The following is a 14,080-nucleotide window of genomic DNA, read 5'->3' on the forward strand; positions in this document are numbered from 1 at the left end:
TGTGTGATTATATTACTGGATGCTCGAAATTGAACAGGAGAATGCACATTTTAAACAGCTTATTGTACAGCTAAGTTAATCGCCATTCTAATCTAATGCGCTGCTGCACTGCAATGCACACACATAGGCTACAGACAGTAGCTCCTACATCACACACACATCGCACGCGCACAGAATCATTCAGCTCGGAAATGTATTGTCAACACTGTTCTGTGATTTCGCAATTAAAATAGCTTAGAAACTGAAAAGTTCAAGCATATATTTCTTAATAACTAAATTCCACAGCTTCACTACTAGTAGAAAGACACTGCCAGGTAGAATTATTGCACACACGTAATCGCTCTCACTAATAATGCATTCATATGAATGTAATCTTTACTGTGCTACTTTATCTGTATCTGATTTAGAACGAGCAGAAATCTGTGAGAAATAAAACGACCCAAAGACAAAAGAACTGATAAAAATGAGCTGCACATTTACCATCTTAAAATTCTAAAAGTTTTCACCCCCAGGCTCTTAATGCATCGTGTTTCCTTCTGGAGCATCAGTGAGTGTGCTACTCTGTACTAGCATTTATTATTAGTAAAGCTGGATACTAGCCTATCTAGCAGCTGGACAAAAATACTAACTGTTGAATAGTTACCAATAAACTTCTAGCAATTAAAATATTCACTGGTCTTAAGTGAATAGTTGATATCTAAACCATATTGCAACTTTTTATCTCACAATTCTGACTCTTTTTTTGCATTTGTGAGTCTATATATCAAAATTTCGAGAAAAAAGTCTGAATTGTGAGATATAAACACACAATTATAATATTGCGAAACAAGTTAGAACTGTGAGAGAAAAGTCGCAATTAACTTTTTTAAAGCTTCCATAGTATATACATAGACACGAGTTTATAGTTTATAGGAATATATCAATAGGCCTACATGTTAAAACGGCTTGCCATAATCGGGATGGTTCCGATGACCCAGAGTTTGCCTTTAGGACCCGGAGGCACCGCTGCTCCAGATGACACTCGCGCGTTTGGAGTGAAAGTCTCTTACAAGCACAAGTTAAACACAACACTTGTGAAAAAACGAGGTGCACACAGCTGGCCCTGACTGCAGTATATATTGTACGCCTGGAATGACAGTGGCAGTGAACGGATCGCAGCGAAAACGCACGACTCGCGCGCAGCTCTGTTAGGAATATTAATATGATTTTACATTGCAGGCGCAAGTAAGTTTTTTAGGTGTTTCCTGCAACTTCATGCTGGACAAAATATAAAGGGATCGTCAGTGTAGTGCCTTCTAAACGTCGTACGTTTTTCTTTTTCCATCCTCCAAGGATTTAGTTTGGTGTGAAATATGTACTGAGTGATCAATTCAATCACCCTTCAAGAGGAGAAAGTTGCGACCTGTTGCTCTTTTTAAAAATCACATGTTGCTTCTTAAACATCCTACGGATATTTATAACTCTATATCAAGACATTCTGGATACGCGCTGAGCGCGCAAAAGGACTTATGACATGGTATGATTTTAAAAATCTCTCCAAAAACATAACTTAAACCAGCTTAAGATAATGGCCAAACTGGTCTTCAGATGGTCTTAGCTGGTTTAAGATGTACTTAGCTGGTCTCCAGCTTGGCAAAGCTGGTCTTCAGCTGTTCTTTGGTGGTCTCTTAGATGATTTAAGATGGTCTGAAGCTGATTTTTAGCTCGTTTAGCTGGTTGACAAGGTGTCCAAAACCACTTTAAAATGAACCAACAGTTAAGTCTGACCAAGTCGGGAGACTAAGACCAGCAACCCCGTAGACTGATTTCTGCAGCAGCGATGTGTTCCACTTGACATCTCAAACAACATGTATGATTGTGAAAGTTTAAAAAAATGCTTTACGCAGTTTTCAAACTGTCTTTTCTCCTCAGCGGTTATGGTGCCATGGTGGCAGAAGTTAAAATGACGTCTTTTGGCGAGCAGTTGGTGCGCTCAGAATGGCCCGGGAGGATTCAGTGAAGTGTCTGCGTTGTCTGCTCTACGCGCTCAACTTTCTCTTCTGGGTAAGACGAGTCCAAGTCGGAGCAGGTGGCCCGGCGAGCGCTCACGTTACATGGAACTGTGCTGCTGTGCGCTCTGCGCTCTCCAAGACGCGCAACAGCCACTCACTCTCCGACACACGCGCAATCTGTGTTCCCTCCCTCCCCATCCTATGTTATCATTATGTAGAGGACAGCCTGAATCCCAGCTATGTTCGAATGGCGCACAGCTCACATTCTGCTGGGTGCTATTTTTAGGGAATTAAATGTGATAAGCACCAGGGTCTGTTTTTAGACCAAGAATGCCTGTGTAGGGCAAACTAAACCCATGCCACTAATATTGCAGCATGTCAAACATAGCACAGTACCTAAATAGGTTTCCAAGCCAACCATGTACACAAACACAGATCCATGTTATGCTTACTTGTTTTTTTAATATACATTCAGAAAAAAAAAATGTACAAAGCTGTCAGGGGCAGGTACAAAAAGTACATCTTTGTAACTTACTCTTTAATGCTACAAATTAGAACCTTAAAGGTAAATATTAGTCTTGTATTATTTGTACCTTTTTTCTGTCCCTAAAATCTCCAAAGACTTTAAGCCACAACTAAAATGCATGAATTTTATTGCATTACATTATCAAACAATTTTGGATTTACCAGCTGGTCCAAATGTGATTTTTTTTTTAGTGGCTGCATGAAATAAAGGTGTAGTTCATGATGTTTCAACTCTAATTTTAAATAGTAAATAATAAATAAAATATAAATTAAATTAAAGTCTTTATGTATAAATGAATACTTTACAATAAGGTTACATTTGTTGTTAACATTAGTGAACTACATTAGTTGTTAACGATGAAACACACTTTTAATGATATAATTTCAGCATTTACTGATAAATTATAAAAATCAAAAGTTGCATCTGACATATATATGTGTATATATATATTAATATATGTGTGCAAATGACGATTTAACAGTCATTTATAAAAGTATTTATAGCATTCATATATATGAAGTATTAAGTAAAACTCAAAAAGTATTAAAATAAATACTGTAACAAATGTATTGCTCATTGTTAATGCATTAATGTTAAAGTGTTAATAACATATATAATAAATACATTTAAATTAAAACTTGAAACAAATATTAAAAGAAAAATCACACTTTTTGGGGGGAAATATTTTCGGAAAATGTTTTCTTGTACTATGAAATGTGTGCTTGTAGTATCTTTGTCAAAAATAAGTATATCCATGTTTAATTGTAGCTTAAGTACCATGTTTTCTTCTGTTTTTCCAAGCTTATGGCCCTGTGTGCGCTGGGAGTGTCCGCCTGCCTCAGGGATCACCTGAACAATGTGCTCACCTTAACCGCCGACACCAGGTGAGTGGTAGCGGACGGACAGGTGTGAGCCGTAAAATCCTTTCATTCAGGGCAGCGGTCCATGTAAAGGTCTAATTTACTGTTTTCCCACTTTTCAGCCAGTCTGGATCAAATTGCCTCGAGCTTATGAAGTAATTACAAGCTTGAATGAGGTGTGCCGTTCTGTAGAAGAAATCAGATAAATGCATTAAGTCGTCAGTTGAGACAGGGCCTGGGTTGAGATCCATTCTTTTGTGTATGTTTTGCAATTGTGTAGAGTTTTCTTTCCAAATCCTCTCAAGCATTAAAGGAAAACTCAGCAAAACTGACGGAAAACTCCCAAAAGTATCAATATTATCCTGGAGGCGAGTGATATCTAATTAGTGTTGACAAAAAGCAATTCATCACCAAGGAGTGTATTATAATTCAGAGTCGTTATTGTGGCCTCTGTGGCTCACATGAATGGGAATCAACAGAGAAAATTGTTAAAACCTGATTGTACACAGGTTACATTGCAGTAACGTGCTGTATCAGCCCTCCTCATCTCTGCAGAATGAAAAATTATAGGATATCAACTAGAGTAGAATATTTCAGATTTATACTGATGTGTGTGATCCTCAATTAGATATTTAACTTAAAGAAATATTCAGTATAATTTAAGCTTGACAGCAATTCTAACATTTTTATTATATGCAATAAAATATATAATTTTAATATTAAAACATATTATTTATATATTAATATTTATATATTATTAACATGTTGTACATGCATTTTTCATACATAAATTATATATTATAAAAATTCCATTAAATAAGAAAAATGCATGCAAAAAATATTTTAAAATGTTTCAAAATAATTTTTATTTAAAAAGTATTAAGATAAAAAACATTTTGATTAATTCAATAAAAATAAAATCTTTAATAAAATGTTTTTATTAATGCTAGTTTTCATGACAAATTAAGAAAAATACAAAATATGTCATCTCTGCAGAATGAAACATAATATGAACTAGTATAAGTTACGCTCAACAGACAGCAATTATTTATGGAAACTAATAATGATTTAAAAATTAAAAAATAGGTGTTGTGGTGACACACTTACAATGGAAGTGAATGGGGCCCATTTTTGGAGGTTTTAAAACAAGAGATATGCAGCTTCTAATTATCTAAATAACACTTATATTGTTCTGTTAACTTAAAGTAAACCTGTTTATATAATTTTACAGTCACTTTAGGGTTCATGGTGTTGTGTTGTCATGGCAAGTGGATATAAGTTTACACAGAAACTTTTTTCTTCTCCTCAGTAAAATCATGTTTACATGCATATTATTCACATTTTGTGGCTATACTATTGAAACCGTGAGTAGTTTAATGTTTACAGGCCTCAGTTCCACTGTAAGTGTCTCACTGTAAACATTACAATTGTGGTATGAAATATTATGTCACAAAAGCTGTCGATTCAGCATAATGTGTACTGAACCCAAAATATTCCTTTAAACTGTAGTTTACCCATGTCCTCCCATAGTGAAAACAGTGTTGCATCTTAGAGAACAGAAGCAAAAGAAAGCCAAACAGAAGTAGAGACAGTAAGAAACAGGAAGAGAGAGAGCTTGCATTCCTACAGAGTATAATCACAGTTTATTTGCAACTGGTGTATTACTCAAATATGCTGCCCCGAGAGGAGGAAGAGACAAGTGAGCAGGATGGACGGATAAATAAACAAAAGGCCTGCCAAGAAATGACTCGTCCCCTCTCTCTCTCTTTCCCTCAGACTGGAGGAGGCAGCCGTTCTCACATACTCCCCTGTCGTCCATCCTGTCGTCATCGCCGTGTGCTGTTTTCTAATCATCGTGGCTATGGTGGGCTACTGTGGCACGCTCAAGTGCAATCTGCTCCTACTGTCTTGGGTAAGTAGAACTGGGAAGAGAGGGGGGAAAAAACAAAAGACAAGAACAGCAGGAACATTGTGTGATTTGGAATGTGTGTGGTTTTGTGTACCGAGAATATTTTAAGTTTAGCTGGTAGTGACGTTGTTGACCCCAACCACCCTCGAACCAGATTCCAGTCATTCTTTCTTTATTCACGCATCCCCTCTGAGACCCTTGTGTCTTCACGTCATACACTAGAGGGGAGTAGAGAGAGATATCACATCCTTAAAGTCTTCCTGGACCAATTTTACTTGTGCAATGTCATGTAATTCCAAGTGAAAGAGGGTATTTGATTAGATGAAATTGTGGGATTGGACTTCATTTTTTTTTATTGGTAATTGATGGGCTGTTACATACGAGAATGGAATCAGGTGATTAAAACATAAGCGGCCTTGATAATGTCAACCCAAAGGAAAAGTCGTTTTAGAGTCTGAGTAAGTTTTAACTTTATGAAAGACTATTTTGGACTATGAAAAGGGATATTTAACAAGCTGCTCAATGCTAATACATTTATTAATTTTATTTTTTAACATGTTTATAGTTGTTTTTCAAATTTTATTAATACACTTTTATTAATATTTATTTATAGATTAGTAACATGGATTATACATGTACTTGCTTATATATATATATATATATATATATATATATATATAAATAATAATAATAATAATTAATTATTATTAATATTTAATATTTATTTTTTAATTAATACAATATAAACGGTTTTTGATCATTTCTTTTTAAACAAATGTTTTTGCTTTTATGGAATGACATGCAATAATCGTGCACAACAAGCTGAGCAACATGCATTGATGGGTCAGTATGTTGACACCATAACATTAAAATTGATGTCATGACACACTATATGTGACCATAATCTTTTATGCTGATGTAACAAAAGACCTGCAGGCAGAAAAAGTCATGTTAACCAATGATATCAGAGCATAACATCCATGATCTAATCATGTTTACAGTAAGTCCCGCCCTATGTTATTTCCCACCAAATATTGTATTAGTTTAATGTAGTTTTGACTCTATTTTGCAGACATCTGTGTTTAAAGCTAGTGTCACATATATATGGCCACATGGTCTCATCTCATAACTGCACTGGTATACTAAAAGGCCATATTATTATTCTTATATATGTTGTCATGGTGCACCTTGCGTCTAGAGACAAAGAGTTAGACAGCAGTAGTATATGAGCACTGCACATCACTCAACATGATGGATTGTCTAGGAGGGCCAAATAGAGGGCACATAGTTATATCCATTGTGAGAGATTTTTGTGTGTTTAGATGGATATGTTAGTGACATTATGACTTCTGAAATTACAAGATCTTGACAGGCTGTTAGTACAGATTATATAAATTACTTGGGGAGGAAGGAAAATCCACCCTCTATCTGACCCTTAGAAATAAACAGGCAGTTTTTTTCCTACTTTAAAATGACAGTCCACCCCAAAAATATGTCATCATTTACTCACTCGTATGTTGTTACAAACCCATTTGACGTGGAACAGAAAAGGAAGATATTTAACAAAGTGTCCAGGCTGCTCTTTTCCCTGTAATGAAAGTCACATTTATAATAATTTAAATAATAAAAAATGTTCATACAAATATAAATGTAATATTAATACATTATTAATAATAAATTAAATAATACATTATTTATTTAATTATTTATTACAAAAGATGTGTGTGTATATATATATATATATATATATATATATATATATATATATATATATATGTATGTATGTATGTGTGTTTGTGTAAAATATTGCATTTTATAAAAACACTGCATGAAAATGATTTAACAATATTTTAAATTAAAAAAATATTTTTAACTTGTATTTATAAAATAAAAAAACATTTGATTGTTAATAAAAAATCTTTTTAATAAAAATCTTTTTTAATAACATATTATGTAACGAAAATAGCTGTAATTAAGAAAAATACACAAAAAAAGAAGCATTTTCCACCCCCACTGTAATTTTTAACCTAAAATATTGATGGTAAATAAGAAAAGTTCATGTCCATATTACTTGTCATCTACCATTTCCCAGCTTCTGTAAACATGCTGGACTGTTTTATTTCAAAAGAGCAAGGATAATCCTGTTTTCTATGCAGTCACCCTTTTAAATGCTGTGTCAGTGTGCAACATTTAGAAGTCAAGCAAATCTGTTTTATGATGATGAACTGAAGAAATCCCAGCATGGAGGGGGAGGAGAGAGCAGCCAGGGTGCTGTTTTGTGGCTTGCTGTCCCAGGTGCGCGACGGGTGGGAGGGTGGGTTTCCCATCTGCCGACCCAGACTGAGGGCCTGTTTTGTGGGACTCCTTGACCCATCTCTCTCCCTCCTCCTCCTCCTCCTCTCTCTGGGTCTCCATTCATCTCCTCAGGAGCCTTTCTCCTCTCCTCTCTGCCCCAGCGGGCTTGTGTTACCCAGAGGCTCGGCGACAAACAATATTATCTGGCTGAGATACAATAGGTAAACCAATCCAGGAGGAGAGCGGGAAGACATGAAGAGAGAGGCGCTTGGGTTACGTGGTCTCTCTATTCACCAGCCGCGCTCTCACCGAGTGCTGCGACCTGGCCAAACACACACACACACACACATTAACCTAAACACTCTCACACACTCTTTATCCTGTCACGACTTAATAATTGGCTCTAAATGCATCTCACTCTTGTTCTGTTTGCATGACTAAGTGATAAAGGGGGTGTAAATTGTTCCGGTGAAAAGGAAATCCATCCATTTCGATGTGTCCTGTTTTCTGTAACATTACTAGCCAAAAAAATGTGTGAGTGTGAAAGAGGAAGAGTAAAACTCTCAATAAATCAATAAACCGAGAGGTCACAGAGAGAATGTAACCTCTCTTACCCCGAGAAAAATATGTGCGTGCTTGTAGATGAGCCAGCTTGTTGGGAACTTCCAGAGGTTACAAGTTCACATTGGACATATTTGAACAGCAGATATTAGGAAGAAAGAGTGTAAAGAGAAAAGGTTGTCATTTTTTGTGTCAGGCGTCTGACAGACCAAATGGACTGAAATGCTAATACAGCAGTAGAACAGCCACAAATATTTAGAGTCTCCCAAATAAACAAGCTGTCAGACAGGGGTCTGCTCTGAATGCGGCTCCTAACACTGCCATTCATCTTGATAATCTCTCTCAAAGCGTGTTCAACAGAGGGGAACTATGTACATGTTAAAGTGATTCTGAGAAAGACAGAGCGTGTTTGTCTTCAGGAAGGGAGGAGATGAGATGAATGTGTTAGTTCACAGGGCCCTAAAGACAAAATCTGTGCATCTGTGAATGCAAAAAAAAAAAAAATACATTTTTGGAATTTTCATTCTCTTTTGTTCCATTCATTCTGTGCATCCATACTGAATACTATATTTTTTAAATAGTATGGGGAAAATTAAGCAAAAAATAAACCATTCATATATATATATATATATATATATATATATATATATATATATATATATAGAGGTATATAAAATAAATAGGATCAGTTTCATCTTGACTTGAAAAATTATGTAATTGTGATAATTTAATACATGGAAGGTCACGTTAGTGGATTGTATAATGAGATGAGTATGTTCTGTTATATTTGCATATTTTGCACAGTATATCTACTGCATACTGCAAAATATTGTATGCCTAGTATGCTATTCTGAACACAACCTGTCACAATTACACAAAACTCCCGAGAGACAAACTGAGAGAAACCAGACCTCAGATCCCAGCATACATGAACGTGCGCACACACACACACACACACACAGCTTTCCATGTCTGATCATCAACACCTTTCCTTCTGCCCTATTGTTCAGAAGATATTTTTAACCAAACTGTTTTTATCTGTGTGTGTTTACAGTATTTTGGCAGTCTGATGGTGATATTCTGTGTGGAGCTGGCCAGTGGAGTGTGGACGTACGACGAGGTGCGTACTGCTATGAATAAACAGGAATGCCTACACTCTTCTCTCTCTTACGTTAACAACATGGCCACCACACAGCCATTCCCAGGAGCAACGGAATGAGGATACGATTTCTAAACCGCCTACTTACGATCTAATCTTAACTATTATGACTTCAAAAGCCCGGCTCTAGCACATTTCCTTTTTGGGGAGTTAATAAGCAGAGCGTTTATGTTTAATTATGTGCGGATGGAGGGTGGAGTCACCTATGTTAATGCTCTAATTGGCTCTTGAAGCAAGATTAGCATCTGGCTTGCTTTACAGAAACCTGTCCCTGATCTGTGCAGACTAAAAGATTTGATCAGCAAAGGGGAAAAGGGATTGCAGGTAGCATCTGCTTCTGTTAGCCCAGGGATACGAGAGATAATGCGCACCTCCAGGGGAAGATATCACACACACCTAGCTTTAATCTAGCTTCTCTCACTCATACACATACACAGCTTCTGCTTTCTGCTACATGCTCTTATCACCAACCTAAAAACCTTTGTTGGGTGTGATGGTCCTATTGTGCTGTTGTGGCCTAATGTGACCCCTGTGTGTGGGTGAGCGGGTGGGCAATGAGCTTGTTTACTCCGCTGCACCTGGTCTGATTACATGTTAGCTGTTGTATCAACAGTGCATCCACTCCAACTTTCCTTGGCTTAAAGTCGACATGAAATGGCATTCTCTCATCTTATTTCCGAAATGTGACGTTTTTAGGAGTGAAACTGAATTTAATTGAGGAAAAAATTAAGGACAAGACTTAATTATTAATCAGAATTTAATTCGACTGTGAAAAGTGGCCATCCCAAGGGCAAATGTCTAAAAATCTACATCTACATCTTGCAGAGCATAGCTCAGGGGTTTTCAAACAATAAAAAATATTGTAAAAAAATAAAAGTGTCAAATTAAATAAGTAAATAATAAAACTAATACAAAGATTTTATGGTTAAATACTAATAATTTATATAAAAAAATAAAAATAACTCTAAATCTAACAGCATTTTAAGAAAAAAAGTCAACTTAATAGAAAGTAAAAATTTTACAGAGAATCTCAAATATATATATATATATACACACATATACATTTCTAATATTTTATCAATTTAAATGTATACTATTTTTTATTTCTTTACAGTATAGGTCTTTATATATGAAAATAGGAATTCACCATATTTGAGAGTCTATGAAAAACGGGCCTACATTACATCAGCCAAAAAGGAAAGTAATTTCCGAGGTTTAGCAAGTTATTATATTCTAATGAAAGATTACAAATACATTAAAAAAAAAAACTTTTTTTTAAATTTATTTTTGAATAACATGCAGTCATGAATTACTAATTACTATATATTAGTTGATTGTAATTATATGTTGACTTTAAACTGATGAGCTTTAGCAAGTTTTGCTGGCAAAAACAGAGATGACACATCTAGCCCTGGGCATCGAGGGTACATATCATATGCCCATCACGGTAGTTTCCGAGGTGTGAAAACAGAAGTGTCTCATGTGGACTGGATTGTAAAATGCCAACAAGTATATAAACAACACTTGCACACACTTGTGAATAGGGCATTTCATAACTAGCCAATAAATTGGTCATAAGAGAGCCTAAAATTGCAAGCGTGGGCGTGTGGATGGTCCTTTAAACTGCCTGGAAATCACATTGTTTTTGTTATTTAGAAAACGTAATTGCTGAAAGTGTAGGAAATTGATTTTATGTCATTACGAAATCACAAGGGACCGATTCAGGGCTTTTAAAATTGTGAAATTATTTCTTCATGAATATTTCTCCATAACTCCTCCTCTCTTTCTCTCTTCAGCCTATGGTACAGAGGTCTGATATGATAAGTCTAAAGTCTCGTATGCCTCATTTCGGTCTGCAGCGCTACCAGTGGCTCACACATGCCTGGAACTCTTTACAAACAGAGGTGAGATGTCAAAATCATCACCAGGATAACAGCTCATCTAACACCTAACCAGCCGCTATGAGACAAGTTGATGGTGTTAAGTAATTCTACTGTTGTCACTGAAAGCGAAAATGCTAAGCCAAGCCATTCTGTCAATGTGAAACATTTGATCTTGAAATCTTGAAAGACCAATCTTTTTCTTCGCTGCAGAACAAAAAGAGATTCTCTAGCTTTCTTCCCAGTTTAGTTGTCTAATAAACCTGCCTTTATATATTATGAGTATCATTGTTTCTTTGACAAATTTCTTTTGTTCCTCTCTTTACACAGGCCAATCGCAATTCAGTATGCAAATATTACGAAAACCTCATCACTGTCAATTACTAATTTTCATACCTGCCTTACAGTTAAAGTGTTGTGGAGTGATCTACTTCACTGACTGGCTGGAAATGACAGAGATGGAGTGGCCACCTGACTCCTGCTGCTCCAATCAGTATCCAGGATGTGCCCGCCACGCCCACTACCATGACCTCAGTGACCTTTACCAGGAGGTTAGCTTATTTTGATGTTGTAACCCCCAAAAAGTTTACATTATTATTCTAGGCCGGATGAAGATGATTTTGCTGTTTTATATTTTGATTTTGGCTATTTCAATAATTAAAGGGTTTGTTCACCCAAAAATGAAAATTGGCTTGTGTTTTATTCACCCTCGAAGCATCCTAGGTGTGTATGACTTTCTTCTTTCAGACGAATCCAGGCGGAGTTATATTAAAAATTGTCCTGGCTATTCCAAGCTCTATCATTGCAGTCAGCGGGTGTTGCAGTTGAACAGTCCACAATTCGTCAAATAAAGCGCGCGCAATCATAATAATACTTGCCTCACACGGCTCCGGGGGGTGAATAAAGGCCTTCTGTAGTGAATACATGCATTACCTGCATTAAGAAAGTAAATACGGTCAGTTTTGATTCCATGCTGGCACAACTTCATACACTAAATTTGTTTTAACAGGGTTGTGGTCCCAAGATCTACAGTTTTATCCGTGGCACCAAACAGCTGCAGGTGCTGAGGTTCTTGGGCGTGTCGATTGGTGTGGCTCAGATCTTAGCCATGACGTTGACTGTGACACTCCTATGGGCTCTCTATTATGACCACAAACCACCTGAACCAGCATCCCCGGATGCTTTAATCCACACGCACAGTTCCGCAGAAGATGGCCTGAAGCCCAGCCACTCACATCCACGAGTGCCTGAGGCCTGGGCCAATGTGCCCGCTTCAAATGTAATAAACACTTTTCTCTCACTTCCGTTATCTTTCATATGCAGAGGGCGTTCCATAAGAGGCACCATATTTTCCAACCATTAGTTTGAATAATCCAACCTAGAAACCTGCATTAAGAAAGTAAATACGGTCAGTTTTGATTCCATGCTGGCACAACTTCATACACTAAATTTGTTTTAACAGGGTTGTGGTCCCAAGATCTACAGTTTTATCCGTGGCACCAAACAGCTGCAGGTGCTGAGGTTCTTGGGCGTGTCGATTGGTGTGGCTCAGATCTTAGCCATGACGTTGACTGTGACACTCCTATGGGCTCTCTATTATGACCACAAACCACCTGAACCAGCATCCCCGGATGCTTTAATCCACACGCACAGTTCCGCAGAAGATGGCCTGAAGCCCAGCCACTCACATCCACGAGTGCCTGAGGCCTGGGCCAATGTGCCCGCTAATGGACACACCCAGTTTGAGATGGAGCAACTTTCCTAGCAGTGACTTCATGGTGACCCATCGGCTACTTCAATACTGCGGAGACACTAAAAATTACACTGAATGGATCGGACAGCAGCAGTGAACTGGACCAGAAAATGGACCTTGTGGAATATGAAGTAGTTCTGGGTGCCTGGATAATAGGATTTAGATGGTGTGAACAGTTTTACAGAAAACTTTATATACCCGTGGATAAAGCGGCTTTTTGTGGTCATCACATGGAAGATGAAGAGGATTTACTGGGTTCTTCCTAAATAAAGCCACTGCCTCTGTCTCTACAGACTTGGAATCTACAGAGGGAGGTTTCTGGAATGAACCGTTTTCGCTTAAATCTTCCTTCCTCTCAGTGAAATTGCCCATCACCACTTACAATGACCTAGTTGCGAATCTGATGCACACTATGATTTTGGCCACTATTTTGCCATGTAAGAATTTTTTTTTAAAAGATTAATTTTATCGTAGTCCAAAATCAATTTGCATTTTGGCATTCTCTTCATGTAATGATCACAATTTACCTCACATTTGTTCGGAAAAATTCACAAATTCCTTCTTTCACCAAGCTACGACAGACTTCAAACACTCCAGCTTTCTTTTTCTCCTTTACTAGCACAAAGGTTTGTGTGGTACTATTTCAATGTTTGTTTGAACATTCATATTCATTTAAATTGGCGTTAATGACAATTTTGCCTAAGATTTACATTTACATTTAATCATTTAGCAGACGCTTTTATCCAAAGCGACTTACAATGGAGACAAGTTTGAGTCTTAATGAGATTTTTCAGTTGGAATGAAGGACGTTGCTGATAAAAGCTCATTGTGAAGTTACTAGGATACTTTTGTGCAGAATTTCATGTCTTAATTGAACAGCTCCATGATAAGATTCAAATGGACTGGTGCATTAAAGAGTGTAGATCTCAAAAGTAGTATGGATTTTCTATGCAGTAATAGTCTGCACATAAAACACATTATAAGAGGGTTAAACTCTGCTGAAAGTTTGAGAAACCTCTTGCATGTGAATCACAGTGCATTAAACACGTCGAGATGATGTTACTGGAAGCCAGTGTGTGTTTGTTCACAGCCACAACATTTCAGCTGAACTACTCTGAGAAGTTTTCGTTTTTTTTTTTTTTTTTT

At 36.9% G+C, this 14,080-nt stretch overlaps 1 protein-coding gene across 1 annotated transcript; it reads left to right on the top strand.

Annotated features, from left to right (window-relative positions):
* The first annotated feature begins 1,422 nt into the window (after window positions 1-1,422).
* On the top strand, window positions 1,423-13,631 carry LOC107565667 (tetraspanin-12-like). The gene is made up of 8 exons (XM_016250928.1): window positions 1,423-1,516; window positions 1,912-2,043; window positions 3,319-3,401; window positions 5,154-5,289; window positions 9,197-9,262; window positions 11,098-11,205; window positions 11,589-11,732; window positions 12,644-13,631. The coding sequence occupies exons 2-8, from the start codon at window positions 1,978-1,980 to the stop codon at window positions 12,944-12,946; spliced, it is 906 nt and encodes a 301-aa protein (XP_016106414.1). The 5' UTR covers window positions 1,423-1,516; window positions 1,912-1,977; the 3' UTR covers window positions 12,947-13,631.
* Window positions 13,632-14,080: the final 449 nt, after the last annotated feature.

Source organism: Sinocyclocheilus grahami, unplaced genomic scaffold (genome assembly GCF_001515645.1).
Source record: "Sinocyclocheilus grahami isolate Dianchi unplaced genomic scaffold, SAMN03320097.WGS_v1.1 scaffold1015.1, whole genome shotgun sequence".
Lineage (NCBI taxonomy): Eukaryota > Metazoa > Chordata > Actinopteri > Cypriniformes > Cyprinidae > Sinocyclocheilus > Sinocyclocheilus grahami.

What these genes read in the sequence shown, in the direction of transcription:
- LOC107565667 (XM_016250928.1), top strand. Translation starts at nt 1,978, where the DNA reads ATGGCCCGGGAGGATTCAGTGAAGTGTCTGCGTTGTCTGCTCTACGCG. An exon ending in ATCTGCTCCTACTGTCTTGG is followed by an intron (nt 5,290 to 9,196) that starts GTAAGTAGAACT and finishes GTGTGTTTACAG; the next exon opens with TATTTTGGCAGTCTGATGGT. An exon ending in TCAGTGACCTTTACCAGGAG is followed by an intron (nt 11,733 to 12,643) that starts GTTAGCTTATTT and finishes TTGTTTTAACAG; the next exon opens with GGTTGTGGTCCCAAGATCTA.